This window comes from Brassica napus, chromosome A8 (genome assembly GCF_020379485.1).
Source record: "Brassica napus cultivar Da-Ae chromosome A8, Da-Ae, whole genome shotgun sequence".
NCBI lineage: Eukaryota > Viridiplantae > Streptophyta > Magnoliopsida > Brassicales > Brassicaceae > Brassica > Brassica napus.
In genome coordinates, this window is record NC_063441.1 from 10,763,602 (window position 1) to 10,790,347 (window position 26,746).

Below are 26,746 nucleotides of genomic sequence, written 5' to 3' on the forward strand. Positions count from 1 at the left end.
CCGCATCTAAATTATCTTTCATTCCTCTAATTGGTAACTAATTATATATGTGACCTTATTGATAAGTAATACTAACATGTGCTAAAAAGAAACAAACACTGAAAATTATTCGATAGTATATATTCAAAATCTCTATTCTGTTATTTTTATGACATGGTTGATCATCAAACATAATATTATTGAAAAATAAGAAAAAGATAAATGTAAAAAAAAACAGTAGTAAGGAATTCAAGAAACAAACGTTCAAAGGCGAAAATAAAAAATAAAAAATAAAAAGATTAAAATTTTTAAATAATAACAATGAATATAATTGTTAACTGAGAGTAAATTAAATAGTACATTTTCAGATTCATTAACACAATATCAAATACCCTGCGTAGCAGTTCTATCACCGCAAATCTATCAAAGAACTCAACCATCTTAATTAATCTGTATATGAAAACTATGATAACGGTATATATTTTTATGGTATATTAATATTGTGCCGAGATAATTTTGAAAAGGGAAAATAATATCTGGATAAGCTATCTTCAGAAAATAGTCAATTTTGGTCCGATTAATGATGGACCATGATTAAAAATTCACTTACTGGATTCAAAACATTTTGAAAACAAAGTATTTAACCAATACGTCCATAATGAAGCTCCTAACATATTGTCTCATCCATGACATGGACAAAACATATAAGGATTATTACTACTCAACAAGATTATCCCAAAACAAACTCATGCATTTACATGTTTTCTTTTGGAACATCAATTTTATTTTATGTTTTAAATTCAACTATATTTACTTCGGTGAAACTATCAGCTATTTATTCCTTTTTATTGAACCGATCATCGAAAACCATTTATCATGTTCCTCTTTGACCTAAGCAACTTCAAAACAAAGTAATACACTCTTGTCATCATTAGTCACTATTCAATGGGTCAAAAAAAAAAATTAAACTTATTAGAGTATAAAACATACGAACCCGGCGCGTAGCGCCGGAATACCACTAGTAATTGAAAAAAGTTAGGTCTTTCAAGTTAATGAGATTTATAGACAACCCTTGCTCCAGCGATGTATGTGCGTAAAGAAACGTTCAAAGACGTTGAGCTATTGGAATGGTAACGCATTCTATCGCAAAGGTTTAGCTGATCATGCCTTTGAGATTGCTCAGCTCTTTTTCTACAACGAATAATAGAGAAAGTAAACTTCTTCCGGTAGAAGACATCATTTTCATCGAGGCAAGGGTATATAGAGAAGTCGGATGCGATGGTGAAGGCTTTGACACAGTTTTAGGAATTATTTTTACTACACATCTCTTGATGTCAATGTTCTATAGTCGGCGTAGGCGGCAAATTGGTTAAACCCAAAATAATTTTTTTTTTTTTAAATCTGATTTAAGCAGAAAATCATCCTAAACAGATTTGAATAAAAAAAAAAAGGAGAGAGTCTCTGTAGGAGCTAGGTGTTAAGTCTCAAGGGCCCTATTTTATAACTGTTTGGAACCTTGATTTGTATTATTCTGAACATGCATTAAGGTAATTAAGAAGTAAAAAGGAATGATCCAATAAGGAAAAAATTTGTAGTATTTGCTGGGTTCTCCGAGATGAGATGTCAAATAGTTTTGAGAAAACGTTTTATGAGACTTTAACTTGCTTGGCCTAGACTGCATACCTATACGAAGAGATCTTGAATAAACAAAGGAGATGGCTACCGTACAACCAGGGACTCCTTGCAAAAATAGTGTACTGACAAGTGACAACATATTACTAAACAGTAAACTGGCAACTAGGTTTGTAGTTTTTATCATATGCTGTTGTCCAAAACTGTATTCCAGTTTTGAGATGGATATTGGAAACATTGTTCAAGGTAGTGAAATATATAATCAGTATGACACATGGTAGTGTGTATAATCAATCTGAGTTTATATTCACATAAATCAGCATTCCAGTTGCTATCTTTTTCAGCCTGAATAACTATAACACAAAAGTCTTTTACAAGTTTATGAAGACAAGGTCTACGGCTAGGTCTAGGACATTTGGGGAGTGGTCAGATATTTCTGGGGCGAGGAAAGAGGCTAGGCTATGAGGGTAGGAAGCAATCCACGGTTGGTTAACAAGGAGACGGTCAAGTTTTTTCGCTATAGGGTTGGTTGGGGATTTGTTACTCCAGGTGAAGCAAGGACCAGAGTAGCGAAGATCAAAGAGGCTCAGTTGAGTAAGAGTGTTGCGGAAGTCAGTCATCGGGGGATCAATGTGGTTCACAAGGGGGTTTGAGTGCTCAGCAAAATGGTGGATTTGATTGAAATCGCCGCCTACAACCCAAGGGTTGACATCTAGTTGTAGGAGTTGCTGCACATTTAGAAGATCAACCCAGAGGTCTGCGCGGTCCTCGGCTAGGTTCGATGCGTAGATCGCTGTGCTGGTACCAAACCTTTCAAATTTTTCAACTACCTCACCAAACACCCGGACTTCTGCCAGCTGGTACTGTCGGGTTGGAATCAGTGCGGCGGGGCTGGATTGGATCTCTCTCATCTCTGTTGGAAATTGAAACAGATAAAAAGAGTGTTAAAAAAAATAAATAGGGACAATTTTTCAAATATTCAAGAGAGAGTGCGAGAAACTAACGGTTTGCTTCAACTTGTGCAGATTAAAGCGCTTACTGATCCCTCGCCGGCAAACTTTCAAGAGGAGCAAACAATTGCATCTAAACTCAGCTTCCTCCGATCTATAGAGGAGAGCTACTTTAGACAGCGATCTCGCATCAACTGGCTAAATGAAGGAGATGGCAACACGAGTTTCTTTCACCGACTGACTCAAGTCAGAAACTCCTTAAACTCTATCCGCTCGTTCTGCCTGGCAAATGGTGATCAGATCACAGACCCCCTTGCAATGGGTCAGATCGCCATTTCTCACTTCCAAAAGATTCTCGCGCCACAAACTCCCCCTTCTACAACTTCATCAGTCTCCTGGTACCAGAGCCTCACGACTTATAGATGCCCTCAACAACTCCGGGAACAAATGATGATGCATCCTACCGAGGAAAAAATCAGGAAAACTCTGTTCAAGCTCAATCCAAATAAATCTCCAGGACCCGACGGCCTAACTTCCGGATTCTTTAAAGCAGCTTGGACCGTTGTTGGCGCTGATGTGATTACAGGAATCAAATCTTTCTTCACCTCAGGCCACCTACCCATCTCCACCAACTCAACAATTCTATCTCTGATCCCAAAGCACCCTGGAGCATCTTCAATCAGCGACTACCGTCCAATCTCTTGCTGCAACACTCTGTACAAGCTCATTTCCAAGATTTTGGTCCATCGACTCAAGCCTCTACTCCCGGACCTAATCCTACCAAATCAAACGGCATTTGTCCAAGGACGGTTATTAGTAGAAAATACCATGCTGGCTTCAGAGATAATTCATGGATATCACAGAGACAAAGGGCCGAGTAGAATTACCTTGAAAGTGGATATTGCAAAGGCCTTTGACACTGTGAACTGGACCTTCATCTTCAACTGTCTTCAAGGCATGAATCTTCCCCCGCAGTTCGTCCAATGGGTCCACTCCTGCATCACATCCCCGAGCTTCATGATAGGATTTAATGGAACGGTACAGGGCTATTTTAGGAGTAACAGAGGTTTGCGCCAAGGTGATCCCCTTTCTCCTAATCTCTTTGTCATAGCGATGAATTGTTTGTCTCTTCTCCTAGACAAAGCTGCTGAGGAAGGAAAATTTGGTTATCATTATGCTTGCAAGGAGACTAAGCTAACCCATCTATGCTTTGCTGATGATTTACTTATCTTTTGTGATGGCTCTCTAAGATCAGTAAAAAATGTTCTTGAGGTACTAGACAATTTCAAAGCGCTGTCCGGTCTTTCGGTGAGCATATCAAAAACCTGTTTTTTTGCCTGCGGGGTTCAACAGCCAGAGATCGAGCAGATCCTCCTGCAATGTGGCTTGACTCAGGGGGCTCTTCCCATCCGCTACCTGGGAGTACCTTTATGCACAAAGAAACTAACGCTGGCCAACTGCGAACCCCTGATACAGCAAGTGAAGAGTAAGATAAATAGCTGGACATCGAAAACTTTATCATTTGCGGGAAGACTAGTTCTGATCAACACAGTCATTGCGGGAATTTCAAACTTTTGGTGTGCGACATTTACTATTCCTAAAAAGTGCATAAAAATTATCAACTCTCTATGTGGTGCTTATCTTTGGAAAGGGACAGTGGAAGGGCATCACTCAGCAAAAGTTTCGTGGGAGGTGGTTACCTTGGCGAAAAAAGAAGGCGGATTAGGAATAAGGGACTTGGTCTTTTGGAACAGGGCTTGTTCGATTAAGTTGTTGTGGCTGCTATTCTTCAGAGCTGGCTCTATTTGGGTAGCCTGGTTCATAAAAAACATTCTCTCTGGTCAGGTGAACAACTTATGGACCATCAAAGAGAAACCATCTCATTCATCAGCAACTAAAAAGATCCTGAGGGTAAGGGACTATGCTTATAATTGGATTAAGATCTTACCAGGGAATGGTAAAGATACTCGGTTTTGGTCGGATAACTGGAGTCCTTTCGGTAACTTGAGAACTTATCTACAACTGCCGGCGTCTTCAAACATAGGCATCCATCACTCGGCAACGCTCCATGATCTCTTCCGAAACGACCACTGGCGTCTACCGCATCCGCGATCGGAAAGACAACTATCTCTCCATGTCTACCTCTCCACCGTTACGTTATCGGCAGAGAGCGATGTCTATGAATGGTCTCCTCAAGGAGTGTCTTCGGCTGCCTATGCGACGGGAACGGTATATGACCTGATCAAGAACCACCGTCCGACCGTCTCTTGGTGCGAAGTGGTATGGTTCTCTCGAGGAATCCCTCGCCACAATTTCCTAACATGGCTCACCGTCCTGAATAGGTGCCCTACAAAAGATAGGATGATCAGTTGGGGAATTCAAATTGATTCAAGCTGTATCTTATGCAATGCTCCATTAGAATCAAGAGACCACTTATATTTTGAGTGCCCATACGCTTGGAGTCTCTGGACGGAACTATCTCGGAAAGCAAACTGGCGACCTTCTCGGAATTGGCTGACAGAATTAGGCCTCATGCAAGCGATGACTCTTCCAAAGCATGATCGTCTTCTGGTTCTTTTGGCATGGCAAGTTACAATCTATCTCATCTGGACTGAGAGGAATAGCAGGATCCATCGACAACAATATCGATCAATCTCCTCTTTGGCTAAGCAAGCAGATCTTCTCATCAGGAACAGAGTTTCAGGGATCAGAGAAGGAAACCCATCTCTCTCCTCAAAAATGCTCCAGCGGTGGTTTCAAAGCTGAAAGCATCGACTTCTCTCGTCCGTCTCTTCACATCTTTCACTATGGGTTCAATTGTATTTCTTTAAGGGCTAGGCCCATCTTTATAATCTTTTGGAAAGCTTGATGTAATGGGCACCACCCAAAGTGACTGCCTTCATGGCCATTTAAGTTTAAAGTAAAGCCCTTTTTCAAAAAAAAAAAAAAAAAAAAAGTTTATGAAGACAAGCAGAGTAAACTGAAAAAATGTTATTTATTTCGTCTGTAATTAGAACAGTCAATACGTTCTCTACCTCGATGAATTTGTAGAGATCTTATAAGCAGATCTCTTGATGGATTCGATTCTTTGTAACCTAATCTGTTCTCTGAACTTTGCAATGAACTCATCAGCCTTCTTGTCCACGTCACTGATGTTCCCACAATTTATTTCCTCTTCTAACTTCTTCTCACTATGTTCACCATCTTCGTGGATTACATTTTCTGTTATCATATCTTCTTTATCCTCGGATTCTTCAGTTGCCTTGCTCCCCACGAAACTTCTCCCATCATTCTTGTTCATGTCTTCTCTGATATCTTCTTTCGTTTCCGCGATTGGCTCAGACCACCAGACTTTTGTAGGAGAGTTTCTTGTCGCTGAACGTTCATCGAGTTTCATCTTTTGCTCCGACAGTTTTCTCCGTTCGCCGCTTACTCTGAGTTTACTCGGAGGCGACTTATAGTAGTCCATCGGAGGTGGTGGTGGTGGCGGAGGCGGTGGAGGAGTATAATTCTTCTTCTGAACTGACTCTCTGTAGCTTCGGGGAGGAGGATAATCCTTTCTCGGCGCCGAGTTATAAAACGCCGGCAACGGCGGCGGTGGCGGAGGAGGAGGAGGTGACGGTGATGTGTGAAACTCCTTCTTCCTCACGGTGTCCTCAGCTCCAGGCTTAGGTAAAGGCGTCGAAGAAGAGGAAGATGACGTCTTGATCAACGGCTGAGATTCAATCTCCATCGACGATGATCTTGACCTCCACGGAATCGGAGAAGGAAGCGCATCGCTGCTGTTATCATCAACGAGAGTCTTTAACAGCTGTCTCTTTGATCTCACTCTCTCCCATCTGCCGGAATCAGAACCGCGAGAGTAGTTCAAGCTTCGAACAGGCAAAACCAGAGGCAGAACGGTCTCTGGAATTTTCGTGTGGTACTTGTTCTTCCATGTCTGAATCCTAAGGTGGTCGAGGGAGGAATCATCGGATCCACTCTCGTGATGATCCACGTTGAAAACAGAGGATGATACTTCGAGAATCTTAGGCACATAGGGATGAGGGTTATGAGTATTGTTATTGCTTTCTCCTCCTCCTTCGTAGTTCCGGCGGCTGAAGAGGCCGTAGGAGACGGCGATGCCGACGAAAATCATATGGAGAAGCTCGAGGAGTCTGGTTTGGTTAGCGAGCTCAGGCGTCTGAGAAAGGAAGACTGGTACGAGGGAGCATAACAGGGCGAGGATTAGGGCTTTGAAGAGGAATCGAGAGTAGAATTTTCTAGGGTTTTGAGCTTCTTTGTCACCCGATTGAGTTGTTTTCTTCGAGCTTCTTGTTGTTTCCACCATTAGAGAGAAAGTGAGTTTGTACTTTAGGTTGGTGATGAAAGATGGTTTGAAAATACGATTAAAAGACCAAAGTTAGTGGAAGTGCTAAGACTTCGAGGTTAAGTTCTGTCTTTTTTTTTTTGGTGTTTAGAAAAAAATGTGAGAAGAAGAAAGAGATTGAAGAGAACAAGATCTGATGTCCAAGTTGATGTGTGAATTCATTCCCAACTTTACTTTTTTGGGTTTCTGATACTATTCTAACGTTATTTTTGATGGTTGACAGCGACTGGAGAATCGCTCTGTGGAACGGAACATCCAAATGTTGATTACATTGAAGGTTTGCAGTTTGGGTTTTTTTTTTCAAATATGACTTAACCAAAAAATGAAATACAAAACTAACTCAAGATTTTTTTTTTTGGAATTTTCGTTTGCCTATTTATTTCAGAAGTTTGGATTACTCACGAAAATATTATTTTTTTTTTTTCCAAAAATGAGTGTTTTACTCAATCATCTCATCTTCATCGCGTATTTACAATATTACCATTGCAATCAGTACCAATCCACCATGAACAACCAATTTGAAGCTCTTAATGCACCAAAGTTTTGATTTTTACTCTTCATATCTCATTACTTATGCACACAAATTACATCTCTTTCATTTTCTCTCTATATTCATAAAAACAAACCAAGATTTTGATTCTAAACTTTGTAAGGTTCAAACTCATAATTCTTAGTCATTAACAAGTGGGTTTGTTTCGTAGTGAAATTATATGTGATAGGAAAAGCTAATCAAATTATCTCGTTGGTTGAAAGTATGAAACTATTTTTTCCAGATCTGCTCGTCAGAAGACTTCCGTGTAAGTTTTCTCGTAGTAGAAGACTTATACGGAAGTCTTCTCTTCAATACATAGGTTAATTTTGCAATTGACTTTAAGTGTGCTTTTAGAGACGGCTTCTTTGGAAGTCTTCCATCTTTTTTTTGTTAACACCAAAATCTCGAAAATACCAGAGAAGACTTCCTAGTAAATCGTCTAGGATACACAAGTTAGTTTTGGAATTGACCGGATTATGCCAGAATTTTGACTTTCTCTAGGTAACTTACACGAAAGTCATCCCTGTAAGTCTTTCGAACTCTCGGTAGAAGTCTTTTCACTGTCGATGAAAGTCATTTCGGGTTACTTTTGCAATTGAAAAATAAAACTTAAATATTTAATTTTAATTAGACGAATTCCATGTAAGTCTTTCGGACTTTCGGTGGAAGTCTTCTCACTGTCGGTGAAAGTCATCTCGGTTTATTTTGCAATTGAAAAATAAAACTTAAATATTTAATTTTAATTAGACAAATTCCATGTAAGTCTTTCGAGAGACGACTTATACGAAAGTCTTCCAGAAATTTATTCCAAGATTCTAGTCAAACCTTTGTTTTCATAGAAGAATATCTGGTAAATCTTATGCCGGAAACTTACATCGAAGTCGTCTAATTAAAATTAAATATTTAAGTTTTATTTGTCAATTGTAAAAGACATGAGACGACTTACATGGAAGTCGTCTAGATAAATGTACTTTTTAAGTTAAGTTTTTCTAGTGGAAGACTTCCATGTAAGTCTTTTAGAAAAAAAAATCAAATTTCTGACACAGTTCGGTCAATTGCAAAATTAATATGTTTATCCTAGAAGACTTACTCTCTGGTATATTCGAGATTTTTTTAAAAACAAAAGTAAGCCGATATTTACAAAGGAAGACTTCCAAAAAATCTGTTGTAGAGTAGATTTCTATAGAAGTCTTCCTTTGTAAATTTTCAATTTCAAAAATGACCTAAATTGAAGACTTCCTGGAAGTCTTCTGCTGGACGACTTCTGTGGAAGTCTTCTACATCAATGTTTCATAAACTTCCATTTTCTCCAAAATTATAAATGCTTTTATTCATGTATATTAATCAATATTAGAGTTCCTGAATAAAATTCATAGCTATTGATTTTAATTATGAGGTTAGCAACATTCATGTTTATGAATATTTTTAGCTAGTTCGAGAAGACTCTCACGTTATTTTTTGTAACCTTGTTAAGTAACTTTAAGATATTATTTTTAACTTTCAAAAGTGTTAAGTAACTTTAATATTATCAAGTTATATGGTTTAATATATCTTCTTAGATCATAAGATATACTTTTTAATTTTCATGAGATTTAAAGTTTTAATTTTCACTTAAATTTTCCGCCTAAATTTTAATTTCCCTCTTAAATTTTCTGTTTATATTTTATTTTTCCGATTGAAATTTAAGTCTTATGAGAAGATAAGCTTGAAAACAAAATTTATATGTTTTAGAAGATTCTGTCAGAAGATTTCCATAAGACTTATAAAGCCTTATAAGACTTATAAAGCCTCGAGAAAACTTCAAGTGGTTATATTCATAAAACAACATTCTGTCTTTTTTTTTGTCATAAGGGATACTTGTAATTTCAGTAGTTTTTTTTGTTACTTTTGCATTTGATTCAAGTTGGGGTTACTCGAAACCCGAAACTTCTAGTATATATTAAGTATATATGGGTGTTTCATTTTATTTTTGGTATTATGGGTATTTTTTAAGTTTCAAATTTTAGTTTTTGGGTATGGTTTTGGGTTTCAGATAAAAATTTAGATTTTCAAAAATATAATTCGGATAATCAGATAAAACTTCATATATTTTTCATGTCCTTGGATTAGATTTTAGATAAAATTTCTCATATTTAAATATTTTCAGGTATTTTCTGTGTGTTTTAGGTTTTTTTTGTTGGACCCAACATGACCCAAACCGAACCCGATCCAAAACCGAGCCGAATCGACAAACTCTAATTATCCTATTGGGTCCAACTATCTAAGACCCGAACCGACCCCGAACCAAGAATTTCAAATTATCTTATCGGGTCTTAAATTCTTAGACCCGAAGGATCCAGACCCGAAGGATCCAGACCCGCAACGACCCGATCCGAACCCGACCCGAGGACCCGAACGCCCAGGCCTTCTGTTGAGTGCATCACTTGTGTTTTTTAGAAGACTTCTACATGTACAAAGTGAATATCAACTAGTCGACCTTATTAGTAAGAACGTATCTAACCCATCTCTACATTTTTTTATATATTTTCTTCTAAAATAAATAAATTATATTATAGAAGTGGATTTACTTCATTATATGTTTTTATATATAATCTTTGTATTTTAGACAGAAATATAGAAACGATTTGAAAATGGTCTAAATCTTTTTACCTGAAAAGTTTCCTAACATCTGTGAAGATGAAAAGATTAAAATATTAATTTAGTTAGTTACTTTAGTTGATATAGTTTGGTCATTTTTGAAGGTTCATCATATTTAACATATTTGAGTAAATACCACCTAGTGTACATTCAATTTTTCTCTGAAAATGTTCAATTATATTTGTGTACTAGGTTATCTCATGTGTCAGTTAAATTTTTATTTTCCTATTTTCCATATTGTTAAATGCTTATACCCCAACTAAATTTCATTAAGCTTTCTAATGCTCAATTTTTTTTGCTATCCAGTCTAATTCCCCAACTAATTATATTGTTAATACACACAGTTTTAAAATTGGAGCCCCTTTTAATACCCAAATATTGTTTATTTTAATTGAAAATACTAATAAATTTCAAACCTAATTTTATTTTAAGATTTAAGAAAGAAGGTAAATAAATTAGGGAGAAAATTTTCAATTTTAATTTTGAAGGAAAATAAATAAGTTTGTTTCCTATTTCAGAAAACAAACTTAATTCACGATTTAAAATTTTAAAATTTAATTCAAAATTTAAGATTATAAAAAATTTGTTTACTCTTATTTCTCAAACAGAAATAAAATTAGAATTTTCTGAGATATTTTAAATTTTGTCTGAAATTTGTTACTATTTTAATTTAAAAAAAAAAAACAAAATCTCGGTATTGAAATTTTATATATTAAAATGAGAAAATAATTAGTTGGATATTAAATTGGATAACAAAAAATTTTGTGTCTTAAAAATCTTAAGAAAATGTGGTTGGGATATTATAGATTTTTGCATAAAATAAAACACACCCATCTTCGATTATATAATTACTGAAAATGACAGAAATTATGAAACAGAAAAGTACGACCATCGCAAGCCGATAAGGTTGGTCGGCTAAAGCTATAAAGATAGCAGATTACTGAAATTGTTAAATGTAAAGTGTATAATTAAGGCGTAATTAGTTGGTAATACAAAATATTTTAGACAATATTGGAGAGGTGAGGTCGCGTAGGCATATTTGACCTACGAAGAAGAATATGGATGGATTTTCTTCTTTTGGTCTGTAAACGCTAAAGCTTTTTTCTTACGCATCACCAGTCTGGAAACATTATACCAATACTTTTTTTTGTTTTAAAACGATATAAGTACTAACCAAATCGATTTAAAATAAATCCGGTCAGGGGTAGATCTTCGTAGGATGGTTCATGTGATGCAGTTAGGCGTAGATCTTCATAAAATAGGTAATATTATCGGTTGTCGAATCGTCTATATAATTTTTTTCATAACTATAATATCATAATAAATCAGCATAAAAAAATAAGTACATAATGTCAAAAAAATAAAAAAATAAAAAAATAAGTACATTTAGTTCACAGGACTTTGGAAAACCCTAAATAAATAATAGTTTTATTTCTTTTATTAAGAAGACCAAACTTGTCGATAATGCATATATACCTTTTGAATATAATAAACTTTAAAAATTTAAAACGGGAGCAGCAAAAACGAATTTATTTTATTCTTTTATGTTTTTGTATTAAAGCCTCAACATAGAACGTCTAACTGTTATCAGGTCCGGCCTATGGCATAGGCAAAGTAAGCACTCTCGTCTAGGGTCCAAATGTTAATGTTTTTGAGGTTTTTAAGCTTAAGAAAAATGGTCCAAAAAAAATCTCAGGTCATCTAATCTATTAAAATGGAACGCATCGAAGATCACTAATGCATTTAATGAACTTATCTTTAAATTTCTTTTGTCTTTTACATATTAAAAAATATAAAAAATGTCCAAAACTTAAAATTAACTCCACAAAATATTTCTAATATCAAGGACATTCCAAATTAAGGCATCCCTAATTTAATGCTATCAATTTAACTAAAAAGAAATAAATATTTTGTATATAATCTATATTCTTGATTAACCATATAGAAAAGATAAACAATTAAGTATTATAAAACCTAAAATAAAAATGAACAATGGGATTTTTTTTATATATATAATATCACATATAAAATAATGTCAAGTTTTCAATTAAAATCGTTAACAGAATATTTGAAACACGAATATTCTTTTTATAAAACTACTTCATAGTACAAAAATAAATGTTCTATTACATAATCATAATATATAATCTTAACTAACCAAATACGATATACTCTAAAATGTTTTAAATTAATGTTGAATATTTTATCGTAAACGATTTTATAAATTAAAAATGTCTTAAATTAATGTGAAATATTTTTTTCTAAAAATAGAATCCAATACCTAACAATTTTTTCTTAAGAATTAAAAATATTTAAAACATGTGTAAATAATCAATTAACATCACCAATTGGAAAATTATTATGTAAAATAAAAAATTGATTATAAATATGTATTTTTACGCACATTTACATTATTGATTCTATTGAAATTAAATATAACAAGACATATATATAATTGTATATATATATATATTCAATCTTATAAAATGAATTTTGGACAATATAAAAGTTGAAAAAAATATCTGCACGGGTGTGCGGATCAAAATCTAGTTTACCTTTAAAGAAAATGGCCCAAAAATTTTATTCTGAATAGCGGTTTTAATAAGGATGGACCGTCCCTGACTGTTATATATGAATGTCAGACTACTCTATAAACAAACTTTTTATTTTTGCTTCTAGTTTCAATAACAGTGGTATTAGGGATGGGTGTTCGGATACTCTTTCGGGGTTGGATCGGATATTTCAGATTTTTGGGTATTTTGTTTTGATACAGGGGTATAGAACCCGTTCATGTATTTTACATTCCGGTCGGGTTCAGATATTTAAAGTTTGGGTTTCGTTTATTTCGAGTTTGGTTCAGATATTTAATTTTTGAAAAAAACAAATTCTTTATTGCTTAAGATTTTTTCTATTTTAAAAATATATTTTTAATATGACTGTTTTCTAAGTTTTAATAGATTGAACGATTAATAGGTTTAGATATACAATTTTAAAAACAAAAAGACACTAATTTAATTATTGTTTTGAGATTTTGGATGCAACTTTTGTTAATGCACGAAACAAGATCTTGAAATGCATTTTTATTGACTAGCAAATGATTGTGTCCATAATATATATATATATAATCTTATATTTAGCCGTGTGCATCATCAATATAAATATTTTGAATAAAATGAGAAAACTAAATTAAAAATATAGGATGAAATATACAAATATATGTTCGGTTATTTTCGGATATCCATTCAGGTTTGTATATTATCCGTTCGGGTTTGAATATCCAATCTCTCCTAACTCAATATCCGTCCGACTATATCTCAGCCATTATATACATCATGACTGAGATATAATGGTTCTTAATCATTTTATTTAAATAAATGAAGAATTATTTTACCTTCGCAGCTTTAAGTCTGATGATTAGTCAAACAAATGAACAATCACTGAAATATGTAAAAGAGCCTAATTGTTAGGAATTTAATCCAACTTGTGCTTATGGAACTCAACGATCAATTTGATAACAAACTCTGTTCTTGGTTTTATTAACTTTAAAGGTTTCTTTAGAACACAATATAGATCACAAGACAACTCTTATGCAAATAGCAAAGCCTAACTTGTTCTCTCTATATCTTGTATTCTCTGTGTTTTCGGATGGGTCCTAAAAGCTATGACTACCTCCCTATTTATAGTCCCCAGACTTTCCTATTACTAATTGCCTTAGCAATTTAGTTTAACCGACATGATAACGTGAAAAGGAAAACTAACGTCTTTCCTTTATTGTGCAGGTATAGTTTATTGGGCTGAGATTGAGTTTGGCCCATATTCTCACAATCTCCACCTTGTGGCCCAACTCACTTCACCTCTTCTCGTTTCTTCCTCGACGAGATCGCAGTCGCATCAAAACAGTGGCTGGAGCTCTTCCTGTGCGATTTTGATGATCCGATCCGGTGAAGGCTTTGCCAAGTTTCTTCTCCGGTCTGTCGCCATGAGCCTCCTTATGCTACTCGTCTTTTTGATGTTACATCTGCTCCTCGAAACGGTGATGATGCTTCTCGATAAAACTCCTTCATCGTAGCTTCGATGTAGCTCGTACGCCGCTACCTCTTCTTTCACTCGTCTTCTATTCCTTCGAGATTAACTCCAAATCCTTTTAGCTCTCTCCCTTTCCTCAAATCGCCTGATCATCAACTACTCCTATATGGTAAGAGACCCGTAATCACTTTTTAAAAGAAGCTCGCGAGTTCTTCTTTTCCTTGATGATTGACGAATCTTTGTCTCTCCTGTTGTAGGTGATGAATGATTTGCTTAACCCCTGAGTTTGCTTGAAATGGTAGTATAAGTCTCTGTATCGGTTTGTATCATGTGGTCTCTTAGAAGCTTTCCTAATTGCTCTTACACCTGTCTCCCTTCAGCTCTTGATAAAGTTACTGTCTTTATGCTAGTTGTTTAAGACTGTGTCTTATAAACAATATCTTGCTTCTGTTTCAGCCGAGATACTCGTCTCCCTTCAGCCTCCTAGCTGTTTAAGACGTTCTCTCCAGGTAGTCATCTTCTTAAGTCAATGTTTCTTCATTGAGCTTTGTCATCCGTTCCTCATACCTTTTCTTCAGTTTCTCCACCTTGAACTAAAGATCCCTATGCCTCGCCTCTCCTTCCCACAGGTAACGTATCCCTAAACTTTTAAGTTTCTTCATTGTTGCTAAGAAGTAACCGGAGCACTAACTCAATACTTCTTCTTTGGCGAGATTGCAACAATGACGTTACCTGTGGCGCCTAGCTCTTTTAGGCGACGTTCAAGAGATCACAACAGAGATCAAATTTAGGCCCAGGTAAGGCTTTCGTTAAGAAATCTGCTGGATTCTTACTAGTATGGATTTTAGATAGGTGAACCTGATGAAATGGTATTTAGTGTCTATGTGTTTAGTTCTTTCGTGATGAACATGATTCTTTGCTAGGGCTATAGCACTTTGTGAATCACAGTGAATCTTAACACTTTCTTGTTCAAAACCTAACTCTGCACATATTCTTCTCAACCAAATGGCTTCTTTCGCGGCTGCGGTAAGAGCCATGTACTCTGCTTCAGTTGTTGAAAGAGCTACCACGTCTTGTAAGCTCGATTTCCAACTCACTGTGTTACCCCAAACTTGAAACACGAATCCTGTAACTGATCTCCTTCGGTCGAGGTCAGTTGCATAATCAGAGTCACAAAATCCTTCAATACTAAACTTTGAGTGTTTAGTAAACGTGAGACTTCTTCTTGTAGCACCTTTTAGATATCGTAGAACCCATTTTACGGCTGACCAATGTTCTCTTCCTGGTTCTGACATGAAACGGCTTACGAGTCCTACCGCGAAGCCCAGATCAGGTCTTGAACCAACCATAGCGTACATGAGACTACCAACCGCGCTTGCATACGGTATGCTCTCCATGTGCCTTCCTTCTTCTTCCTTTTGGTCTTTAGTAAGACTTTTCAATTTGAACTGAGTTGAGGTTGGCGTAGTCACTTCCTTAGCTTCAGACATTCCAAACGATTTTAGAACTTTCTCCAAGTAGTTCTCTTGCGATAATACTAAAGTTCCCTTTGTTCTGTCTCTTATGATATCCATTCCCAATATCCTTGAAGCTTTTCCTAAGTCTTTCATCTCAAACTCTTTATTCAAACTCTCCTTGACACGTCTGATTTCTTGTTTATCTCCTGAAGCTATGAGCATGTCGTCGACGTATAGAAGTAGGTACACGGCTTGTTCTGTGTTCACGTTTCTCATGTAAACACATGGGTCTTCTTTGCTTCTTATAAACTGTTGGCTTTTCATGAAACAATCAAACTTGAGATTCCACTGCCTTGGAGATTGTTTCAAACCATATAATGACTTCTTTAATAAGCATACTTTATTTTCATCTCCTTTCTTTATGAATCCTTCTGGTTGATTCATTAGAATTCTTTCTTCCAAGTCTCCATGAAGAAAAGCTGTTTTAACGTCCATCTGCTCTAGCTCATAATCTTTATTGACCACGAGAGATAACATCAATCTGATCGACACATGCTTCACTACAGGTGAAAACACTTCATTGTAGTCGATCCCCTCCTTTTGAGAAAATCCCTGCGCCACCAATCTCCCTTTATACCTTGGTTCTTCAACTCCGGGTATTCCAGGCTTTAACTTGAAGATCCACTTGCTGCCTATGACTTTCGCATTCTCAGGTCTTTCAATGAGTGTCCAAGTACGAGCTCTTTGAAGAGAATCCATCTCTTCTCCGGCAGCATTCTTCCAAAACTTGCTTTTCTTGCTCATCACGGCTTCCTTATAAGACTTTGGCTCATCGATTTCAATCTCTTCAGAGACAGCTAAAGCATAAGCTGCGAAGTCAGAATCTTCAAACCTAGAAGGTGGCTTGATCGTCCTTCTAACTCTATCTCGTGCAAGCATATATCCCTCGAGCTCCGGTTCTGCTTCTGAGTCTTTATCTTCTTCTACAGAACTGGTTTCTTCTGAGCTTTCTGATTCTACTGTTTCAGTAGCTCCACCTTGAACCAATGGTTCTTCGGTTGTAGTCGTAGGTAGTGTAGGGCCATCTATTAGGTTTTCCTTAAACGTCACTTTCTTTTTCTTCTTTTCTAAATCTACATCTTCTCGCTGGGTCACCGTGTGCTTAAACATCTCTTCCTCATTAAACACTACGTTCCTACTAGTGACACATATTTTCTCTTCAGACAGCCACACTCGATAGCCTTTTACCCCGAATGGGTAACCTACGAAGACGCCTTTTACGGCCCTAGGACTTGTCTTTCCCTGAATCTTATGAACATAGGCAGAGCAGCCGAAACTCCTTAAGTGATTCAACTCAGGTTTTACACCTGACCATACTTCTTCTGGTAAACGGTAATCAATGGCAGAACTTGGTGATCGATTAACAATGTAGACCGCTGTTGATGCAGCTTCAGCCCAGAAGTCTTCGCCTAATCCAGATTCTGCGAGCATGCATCTCACCTTCTCCATGATTGTCCTGTTCATTCTTTCAGACACACCGTTTTGTTGTGGCGTGTATGGACAAGTCTTGTGTCTTTTGATACCATAATCTTTGCATAGTTTGTCAAACTGTTTATTGCAAAACTCTAACCCGTTGTCTGTTCTAAGACACTTGATTTTCTTCCCTGTGCTGTTCTCCACAGCTTCCTTCCATTCTTTGAATTTGCTGAAAGCTTCATCTTTAGATTTTAGGAAATAAATCCAAACCTTTCGAGAATAATCATCTATGAAGCTTATAAAGTACTTGCATCCTCCTAAACTCTCAGGGCTTGATGGCGCGCCCCATAGATCAGAATGTATGTACTCCAAAACGCCTTTTGAAGTGTGTTTAGCCGTTGAAAAACTTTGTTTGTGAGATTTTCCTAGAACACAGGTCTCACAAAACTCTAGTTTATCCACTTCTTTATTAGACAAGTATCCATCTTTCACGAGCACATTCAGATTGTTTAAGCTCATATGTCCCAGACGTGAGTGCCATATCTTTGTCTTGTCAGTTTCTGCCCTTGACACATTCGCTTCTTCTTTCATAACTGTTCCTTGCAAGTAATACAATCCTTCATGGTACTTACCGGACAAAATCTCTTTCCCATCTTTGAAGAAACGTATTAAGAAGTTTTCTCCTTCGTATTTGCAACCTGCTCGTTCTAGCATCCCGTATGATATTAGATTCCTGCTCATATTAGGCATATATCTTACATCTGTAAGAATAACCACGGTTCCGTCGGGTCTCACGATCCTTATTTTGCCAATCCCTTTGACGTCGCAGTGAGTGTTGTTTGCCATCAAAACTTTGCCTCCTTGAAATTCGACTAGGTCAAATAGAACGTCTTTGTTGGGTGTCATATGGAAAGAACAACCAGAATCCATTACCCATTCTGAACCGGCGTCGTGTGTACTAACTGTTAGTACAAATGGCTGCTTAGGCTCTTCAGCTACATTAGCAGCTCTATGTGATTTCTTTTCTGGACATTCCCGCTTCCAATGTCCTTCTTTCCCGCAAGTCCAGCATCCTTTGTTGTTCTTATCGTATCTTGGCTTTGATTTAGATCGCCCGTGCCTGCTTTTAGATCTGCCTTTACCGTTTCGGTTTCCTCCTTTATTAGATGATCTTCCCCTGTCTTCCACGTATAGTCCTTCATCTTGTGATTTTGAAAGCTTTCCACTTTCAAGTAACTCTCGTTCCTTAGACCTTGCGGCACCTGTCACTTCATTGATCTTGAGAGTGTCTCTGCCATATTTGAGAGTTTCTTTAAGATGATCATACATACGCGGCATTGAGTTTAGTAACAGGATAGCTTGAACTTCTTCTGAGACATCCACGTTCAAGTTACTTAGGTCTGCTACTAACTTTAGAAAGTCATCAACGTTTGCGTCTATGTCCTTAGAGTCGTTCATCTTGAACGTGTAGAACTTATGTTGTAAGTAGATACGATTCGGCAAAGAGGTTTCTGTGTACAGCGTGTTTAATGCGGTCCACATTGCAGCAGCGGTTTCACAATGGCTGATCTTCCGTAGAACTTGGTTACCTACGTTGACGATGATGAGGTCTTTGGCTTTCTCCGACTTTTCAAGTTTAACGGGATCAATTTTTGAGCTTGATTCCGTAGTTCCATCTCCTGTGACTTTCGTATCTCCTTCTGCTTCCTCTTTTGGCGGATCCAACAGAAGGTTCTCATCAGTTAGAATGTCCTTTAGCCCTAGGACTCCAAAGTGAGCCATCATACGAACTTTCCACAGCGAGAAATCTCCAGTTCCTTCGAACCTATCAATTTCGATCCTGGTTTTCCCCATCCCTTAAGCACCTGCAATCTAACCTGGATTGCTCTGATACCACTTGTTAGGAATTTAATCCAACTTGTGCTTATGGAACTCAACGATCAATTTGATAACAAACTCTGTTCTTGGTTTTATTAACTTTAAAGGTTTCTTTAGAACACAATATAGATCACAAGACAACTCTTATGCAAATAGCAAAGCCTAACTTGTTCTCTCTATATCTTGTATTCTCTATGTTTTCGAATGGGTCCTAAAAGCTATGACTACCTCCCTATTTATAGTCCCCAGACTTTCCTATTACTAATTGCCTTAGCAATTTAGTTTAACCGACATGATAACGTGAAAAGGAAAACTAACGTCTTTCCTTTATTGTGCAGGTATAGTTTATTGGGCTGAGATTGAGTTTGGCCCATATTCTCACAATCATCAGCACATCATTTTTTGAACCAATTTGATTGGGCTGTGGACTCACTGGTCGGCTACATTTATTATCTCTCAAGCTTTTTCCTTTTACTCTATACTTCAAATTCAAGGAAACATTTCTGCAACTAATAGAGATGACGTATAGATGAAACCAAGTTTAAGTTAATGTCTGATTTAAAACCATTAGCTTAAACTCATAGCAAAAGATAAAGAGAAAAAAAAAGAAGAGAATTTGCTTAAATCATACGCACAATGTATATAACCATTGCTTTTAACTTGCATGATTGCATCCGAATTTAATTTTATTACAGCCCATGAATCCACAAATAGAACGAGTGATATTTAATCAATCGGGGTAATAAAGTAGAGAGAGACTAAAAATTCTCTTTCCTTTTCCTCTGTTCTCTCTCCAGAATCTTTCACAGAGAAAAAAACGATGAGAAGAAATTTCAGTCCGGTAACTCTCCGGCGATACTCTGCCCTAGGTTGGGCCCTCCTTTCCGGCGTCGCACCTTTCCTCTTGGTGGTCGACCGGCTCTCGACTCTGACGGCGCGTCATCTCCTCGATGCGGTCGTTGGCTTTTGGCTCCGGAGACCATGTCATCTTCTTCGGTGGTGGTCTGTCGGCACTTGGCTCCGTCTCGCATCGGCCGTTGATGTTGATGGTGGCTTTACTCCGGAGTTTCCCGGATTCTACGCTCCTTTTATTTCAAGCGTTCCTTATGTTGGTTGATTCAACGTTAAGGTTGTATATTGAAACTTTCGATTGGAAAAGGAAATCCTTTTGGTTTGTTTCAAAGTGTCTTTACGGTCTTCTGTTGTTGAAGACGAAAGCTGCGGTTTAGAACTCTCTCATTTTCAGATTTCGTCATGGCGGTGCTCTTTGAACGGTGCCTGTTTCCGGTGTGTTTCCGGTGGTAAACCGATTAGTAGCTCCGGCGATGACGTGCTAGTTTTTGAAGACGGATGGCTTCTTTGCGTGGCACGTGTTCCACCTTTGTCGAGCGTTAAACATGTGGCCTAGCCATACTAATCTTTAACGCATGGTGTCCGTATGGGCCTTGTCTTTCTTTGGGCTCTTTTGTTTGCTGAGCCGGTTGTGAACCTTTCTCTGTATTTTTTTGTCTTTGGACTTTTGTATTGGATTTTCAATGTTTAATAATAATACAGATGACAAAAAAAAAAAGAACGAGTGATATTCAAATGTTTATTTTTACTTGGTTTCTGTGTCATACACATTATTATAATCCTAAAACCATCCCGGTTCTTAACAACCAATACAATGGTTATCTCCCCCCGGTTATTGAAACTAAAAGAGCTTCACTTGCCAGTGTAACGAGGCTTACGTTTCTCAGCAAACGCAGCTAATCCTTCCAGACGATCTTCAGTGTTTAGAAGCTTCTGATAACACATCTCCTCTAGCTCTAATCCTGAAGCCATATTCGTCTCTATTCCTTCATCAATCGCTTTCTTCGCCATCTTTATCGCCATTGGACCTTTCTCATTTATCTGCTGAGCCACTTCCATTGCTTTCTTATGAGCCTCACCCGCCGCAACACAAAAGTTAACTAGCCCTACACGACAACAACAACAACAACAAAAGAGAGTATTAAGAATCCTCCTCTATTTGGTGGGTGTATATGTCATAAAAAAACAAGTTCACAATTCAACTTTAATAGTCACAGACCTTTCTTTGCAGCTTCTCTTGCATCAATCTTTCGACCAGTGAATATAAGTTCCTTTGAAACTGATCTTCCAACCAGCCTTGAGAGTCTCTGTGTCCCACCAGCGCTGAATAGAAGCCGAGAGAAAGAAGAAATCATCAGAAGATTGATAAAATGGGGAGTCATGGATGGAGGTTATAGTATATATATACCCAGGGATTACAGCGAGTCCTGTTTCAGGCAAACCAAATACTGCATTTTCGCCTGAAATATTGAGAACATTAACAAGAACTGGAGATTATAGCAGAAAGACTCTAAATAAGAAAAAATGATGACATGTGAAAATAGAATACCACAGATTCGAAGATCACAGGATAAAGCCATTTCGAGTCCACCTCCTAGTGCCACACCTTCTATTGCAGCAATAGTTGGGATACCCAATGCCTAGGATACACAAGCAAGCCACTATAGCATGAGGAAAGCCAAATCCTAGAGCATTTACAGAGAAGTAAAGTAGCACATGAAGCTAATAGTTTCATCTCACCAGAACCATTTATACATTCCTCTTCTTTTTTATATAAGTTTTGATAAGGAGTATTTGTATACCTCTATGAAGGAGAACATGTAGCGCAAAGAGTTGACATATGTATGAACCTCAGATGGACTCATAGTTCTACGTTCCTGACATGAAAAAAACATACAAATTTTTTAACGCATGGGTAACCAACCCTATTGATTACGAACATTCCAGAAATAATGAGAGAGAGTGGCAAAACTACCTTGAGATCTGCACCTGCACAGAAAACTCCTGGAACCAGACTTGTGATCATCACAACTCTAGCGGAACTATCCTGATGTATGGTCTCAAATGAGGTCTGGAGACCTTTCAGCATTTCTTTATTAATGGAATTTTTGGCCACAGGCCTGTCTAGATTGACCTCGACAATCCCTGTAAATCAATCACAAACTCACATTAAGCACTGCTGCATTTGCCATCTTTCCTTTTGAATATTTTTGTGCAACACACAAAAAGGTCACCAGACCAGACATTAATCCGACAGTAACAATGCTCAGACATCCAAAACACACACAAATAAGAAACAAAACGTGACTCAGATTTTCAGGACAATATCAAATTCAGACAAGATTCATTGGTGACTTAAAAAAGATTAACTAGAGAAGCAAATAACACATCCAACAACGGTATTAACTAACACTAACAATAGAACCCAAAAATTACCAGAATCGGAACCAGAGAGACGGTTAAGCTTGACAGATTCAGGCAGAGCGGTTTCAATAATGAGAGTCCGGCAGGTTTGAAGCATGAAACTTCGGCTAAGAGATTGTTTTCCGGCTAACTGGAGCAAACTATCACGGCGGAGATACTTAACGAAGCTCATCTTCACCGTCTCTGACTCCAAACTTTTGATTTTTAGTCCTGTTAGGTTGAAAATGACATTCCGGTTGTGTCAGTCCGTAGTGGTCAATGCTTATCCAACCAAGTTCTTTCTTTTTGGTTTGGGTTTCCGGTTCGGTTTTTTAAACTAAATTGAATCCGGTCTGATCCGGTTTGTGTTATTTACCGAGTTTTTCTTCTTACTATGGAAGGAAGAATACAACAACAACAAAAAAAAAAAGAAAAAGAGAGGGAAACAATACAGTGTTAATAGTGTACATTGTTTGTTGGTGAAGCATCCTCCTTCTCCTCCTCCTCCTCAAAAGACTCAGACTTTATGCACCCACGCATCAAGTCGAAGCTGTTTCAATGGCGGTCCTGATTTCCCTTTCTTTCTCTGAGGGCAACTCCATTTTCCTGCAATCTCCTCTCCCCCAGAAAGCTGCTGATTCCACATTTCACCCAGAACTCTTCTCTTCTTCTTCTTCTTCTTTCTTTCTTCATCTTCTTCTGTGGCCATCTTCTTTAGCTTTTTACTTCTCGAGCACTCCCTCAGAACTCCTCTGATTGGTTTCTTCATGGAACTTTGGTCTCTTGATTCTCTAAATCTTGCCTTCTTCATGGTTACAAATCCAGTTTCAGCGTCAACATTTTCCTTGTCATCTGATTCTTGGTTTACTGACTCCATATTTTCTTCTGGACGAGCCTTTTGAGCAGCTTTTCTTGGAGACATTTGCCTGTTGGAAATGGTTTCTTGGATATGTTTTGGTCTCAGCTCCTGTAATGATTGTGGTTTTGGGTTGTAGCCTTCGGGGATAAAGTTTGCTTCTTCTTTCGTTTCACTGAACAATGGTTCTTGCTTGAAGCTTGAATCTTTGTCCTCTTTTTTGGTTGAAGCATTGAACAATATAACCGTTGACTTCTTTTCCCTTTCTTGGTTTGAATATGCAGAGACCTCCTTGGCCTCCTAACATGTACAAAATTGAGAAAGTGTCAATGGATTTTCAAAGTGATCCCACACAAGTCTCTTTCTTTGAACTACAAGGTTCAAGAAGATAGCTTACCGTGCAGTCATTTGATTTTAACCAGCCAGGAGGAATAGTCTCTTGCTTGCTCTTAGTTTTTCGGAAAATACCAGAACTATTTTCTCCCTCAGTGTCACTCTCCTCAATGATTAGTTGATCATCTTTCTCAGAAGAACAAAACTCAATTTCATGAGTATCTGAAAGCTGAGGAGATTCATACACATAGCTTGAAAACCAGTTCCCAACATCAGGAGGCTCTGATAAAAGAAAGAAGATTCAATTGTAACGCATGTTAAGAAAACAGAAACAGTAATGACTTATGTACCAAATAAACTAGTTTTTTACCAACCTGAAAGAAGATGCTGAGACTGAGAGAAATCTGCAACCTAATTAGTAGCAAGAAGCATCATAGAGCTAAGAGAGAAACATAGATTCATATAAGATAATCTAACACTAAGGCATAGGAAGTAGAAAATTATGTACCTTTGCAGAAGAAGAGACGAGTTGTTGCTCAAACAAACTAGGACAAACATCATCTTTTCCTTCAATGTCTTTAGTCTCTTCTTCTTCTTCTGCTTCTGCTTGCGTCTCCTTTACACATTCACTATCTTCTCCACCAACCGAAAAGCAAAGAGCATCATTTGTATCCAGGACGGGCGGTGATTCATAAGCATAGCTAGAAAACCAATTGCCTATATCAGGAGGTTCTGAGAAGCACACACATAAAAAGTTACAAACATAACCCATCAAAAAAAAAAGCTAGAGACTTTCCACACAATCAAAAGGAGTATATACCAGAAAGGAGTGGTGACTCATAGAGATTTGTCTTTTGAATCTGCCACAAAAGTTAAAAAAAAATTGAATTTTAAAAACAAATCAAAGAAGAGTGAATCATCGATTGTAACCTGACTCACATTCTTGTTCATAGGTTTATGATCTTTGTCCGCACCAAGAATGTATTTATCTTCCTCTCTAACAGAAAACCCGTTCGGTGGTTCTCTTTCACCGTCGTCCTTGCCTGAAGAACTCAGTGCAAGAGATTCATAGACGTAACTTGAAAACCAATTCGTAATATCTGGCGGCTCTGTAAATTAAAAAAATAAAAAATAAAAAATGTCAACAACAAGACTTGAAAATTGCAATTAGAAGAATTCGCAGCATTCAATTCAAATAACTCACGGGATATGGTAAATGGAGAATCGGAGTATCCAATAGGTTCCTGCCACACTCAAACAAAGCTCGATTTCTCCGCTAATTCCCCAGAAATTCAGGAACAAAAATTAGAAAAAAATAAGGATAGAAATGAATTTCTCACCGCCGCTGAGTGAACTTCTTCCATTAGATTACGACGTCTCTTGCTCTCTTTGCTTTTCTTCCTCACTCAGGATTCTGCAGCGTATTTTACTTTTTCCAATTTTTATGATTTCCCGCGCTTCTTTCCTGAGAAGCGGAAAACCAAAATTATGATACTGGGCCTTTTAATATCAATGGGCTCTTTGCTCGCAAACCAAAATTGATCAACACACCTTTCCCAATATCTATATTTGATTTTTTTTTGGTACACGATGAATATAAATTATCTGGAAGCACATAACAGCAGATGTGTTGGTGCTCCGATAAAACCGGTGTGAGCGTTCGAATACACATTTAAACTAGATTAAACTTGCACGGGATAAATATTATATATTATTTTTATATTATATATTTATAGTATATTATGAAATAATTAATATATATTGAATAATTAAAAAGTCATTATCTACTACTTATATAATTAAATTGGTGCGAACATATAAATAATTTTGATAAATCGAGAAAATATTTTTTCTATTTGATATGATATATAATTAAATTTAAATGATAGTAACATATAGAGAAAAAGACTAGGATATCACTAAACCAACTTTTTGTTCCCAAAGTAGCACTCAAGGCTCAAAGTCACAAAAATAGGTTTCATTAAAGAGGTAAATATACACTTATACCCCTTGGGTTAATTAATCCAAACCTTATGGTTTAGAGTTAAGGGGTGGTGTTTTGGAATTAGGGTTTAAAATTTTATAAAAAATAAATACTAAAATAAAAAATAAAAATTTTAAAAACTGTTTTAAAAAGTATTTTTAAATTATAAAAAAAAAAATTGAAAAAAAAAATAAAAAAAAAATTCGAAAAAATAAAATTTCGAATCTGAAAACATATAGTCTGAAACTATAAAAAAATTCTTTTTTTATTTTTTTTAATTTTTTTTATTTTTTTTGTTTATTTATTTAATTTTAAATCAAGGGTATTAGGGATATTTTACCCTTTAATGAATGTCATTTTTGTGACTTTCTCCTTCTAGTGCTATTTTTGAGACATAAACTTCAAAAGGTGCTATTATTGACAATTGCCCTAACATATATATGATATATTTTAATATTAATATTTATTAGATGATTTTTTTGCTCATATTTTTTTTTATCATTTGTATCTGTTATAGCAAAAAGTCTAAATTAGTGATAACAAAATTTTCACGGTGGGATTAATTGTTTAAGTAATTTATAATATTTTAAAAAATTAAGTTGTCAATATTTGTTCAAATTTTTTATCAAAAAAATGTTCAAAGTAAATTTAAAATTAAGATATTTATGTATTTTTATATGGCATATAGTTTAATTTAAAATGATACATATATTTAAATATCTTTTATTTTTGATACTTATTAAATGAGACATTCAACTTCTATTATTTTTAATTATTTGTATCATGTCATCACAAAAGTTTTAAATCATAGTTCACAAAATTTAAATGTGAAACTTTTAACAGTTTTAGTAATTTATACTCGTTTTTAAAAATTCAAAATATAATATATAAATAATTTTTTTTAATTTTTATTATATGGTTACTATGATGAGAAAAAGACTAGGATAGCACCAAACCAAGTTTTTGTTCCCAAATTAGCACTCAAGGCTCAAAGTCACAAAAATAGGTTTCATTAAAGAGATAAATATACACTTATACCCTTGGGTTAATTAATCTAAACCTTAGGGTTTAGAGTTAAGGGGTGAGGTTTTGGAATTAGGGTTTAAAATTTTATAAAAAATAAATACTAAAATAAAAAATAAAAATTTTAAAAACAGTTTCAAAAAGTATTTTTAAATTATAAAAATAAAATATGAAAAAAAAAATTTGAAAAAACAATTTTAAAAAAAAAATTTCAAAAAAACAATTATAAAAATTTCTAATCTGAAAACATATAATCTGAAACTATGAAAAAATTTCTTTTTTTTATTTTTATTTTATTTATTTTTGTTTATTTATTTAATTTTAAACAAAGGGTATTAGAGATATTTTACCTTTAATGA

The 26,746-nt window shown here is 36.1% G+C and overlaps 3 protein-coding genes across 7 annotated transcripts; all 3 read right to left on the reverse strand.

Moving 5' to 3' along the window:
* Positions 1 to 1,848: 1,848 nt before the first annotated feature.
* On the reverse strand, positions 1,849 to 7,188 carry LOC106440539 (serine/arginine repetitive matrix protein 1-like). 5 transcript variants are annotated; one of them, XR_007315737.1, is made up of 7 exons: positions 5,597 to 7,181; positions 5,016 to 5,489; positions 4,510 to 4,908; positions 4,262 to 4,375; positions 3,449 to 4,028; positions 2,616 to 3,338; positions 1,849 to 2,524 (listed from the first exon to the last, which is right to left on the reverse strand). XR_007315737.1 is itself a non-coding variant. In XM_022712969.2 (1 exon), the coding sequence occupies exon 1, from the start codon at positions 6,889 to 6,891 to the stop codon at positions 5,593 to 5,595; it is 1,299 nt and encodes a 432-aa protein (XP_022568690.2). In that variant the 5' UTR covers positions 6,892 to 7,188; the 3' UTR covers positions 5,538 to 5,592. The 5 variants fall into 5 exon arrangements, 1 of the variants encoding a protein (XP_022568690.2); XR_002662642.2 differs by having other exon boundaries at positions 2,616 to 3,332; positions 4,992 to 5,489; XR_002662641.2 differs by having other exon boundaries at positions 4,992 to 5,489.
* A 13,309-nt stretch (positions 7,189 to 20,497) lies between these two features.
* LOC106411580 (probable enoyl-CoA hydratase 2, mitochondrial) lies at positions 20,498 to 22,463 on the reverse strand. Its single transcript, XM_048738675.1, has 7 exons — positions 22,225 to 22,463; positions 21,764 to 21,933; positions 21,591 to 21,665; positions 21,338 to 21,428; positions 21,197 to 21,248; positions 21,008 to 21,111; positions 20,498 to 20,894 (listed from the first exon to the last, which is right to left on the reverse strand). The coding sequence occupies exons 1-7, from the start codon at positions 22,382 to 22,384 to the stop codon at positions 20,641 to 20,643; spliced, it is 906 nt and encodes a 301-aa protein (XP_048594632.1). The 5' UTR covers positions 22,385 to 22,463; the 3' UTR covers positions 20,498 to 20,640.
* A 68-nt stretch (positions 22,464 to 22,531) lies between these two features.
* On the reverse strand, positions 22,532 to 25,031 carry LOC106359611. The gene is made up of 8 exons (XM_013799280.3): positions 24,721 to 25,031; positions 24,585 to 24,624; positions 24,320 to 24,489; positions 24,201 to 24,240; positions 23,889 to 24,112; positions 23,755 to 23,791; positions 23,445 to 23,662; positions 22,532 to 23,347 (listed from the first exon to the last, which is right to left on the reverse strand). Exons 1-8 carry the CDS (start codon positions 24,742 to 24,744, stop codon positions 22,709 to 22,711), a joined length of 1,392 nt encoding a protein of 463 aa, XP_013654734.2. The 5' UTR covers positions 24,745 to 25,031; the 3' UTR covers positions 22,532 to 22,708.
* Positions 25,032 to 26,746: the final 1,715 nt, after the last annotated feature.

What these genes read in the sequence shown, in the direction of transcription:
- LOC106411580 (XM_048738675.1), bottom strand. Translation starts at nt 22,384, where the DNA reads ATGAGCTTCGTTAAGTATCTCCGCCGTGATAGTTTGCTCCAGTTAGCC. An exon ending in TCTCTCTGGTTCCGATTCTG is followed by an intron (nt 21,934 to 22,224) that starts GTAATTTTTGGG and finishes ATTGATTTACAG; the next exon opens with GGATTGTCGAGGTCAATCTA. An exon ending in CTGTGATCTTCGAATCTGTG is followed by an intron (nt 21,249 to 21,337) that starts GTATTCTATTTT and finishes TCAATATTTCAG; the next exon opens with GCGAAAATGCAGTATTTGGT.
- LOC106440539 (XM_022712969.2), bottom strand. Translation starts at nt 6,891, where the DNA reads ATGGTGGAAACAACAAGAAGCTCGAAGAAAACAACTCAATCGGGTGAC.
- LOC106359611 (XM_013799280.3), bottom strand. Translation starts at nt 24,744, where the DNA reads ATGGAAGAAGTTCACTCAGCGGCG. An exon ending in TCGTCTCTTCTTCTGCAAAG is followed by an intron (nt 23,792 to 23,888) that starts GTACATAATTTT and finishes GCTACTAATTAG; the next exon opens with GTTGCAGATTTCTCTCAGTC. An exon ending in GTCTCAGCATCTTCTTTCAG is followed by an intron (nt 23,663 to 23,754) that starts GTTGGTAAAAAA and finishes TTCTTTTATCAG; the next exon opens with AGCCTCCTGATGTTGGGAAC.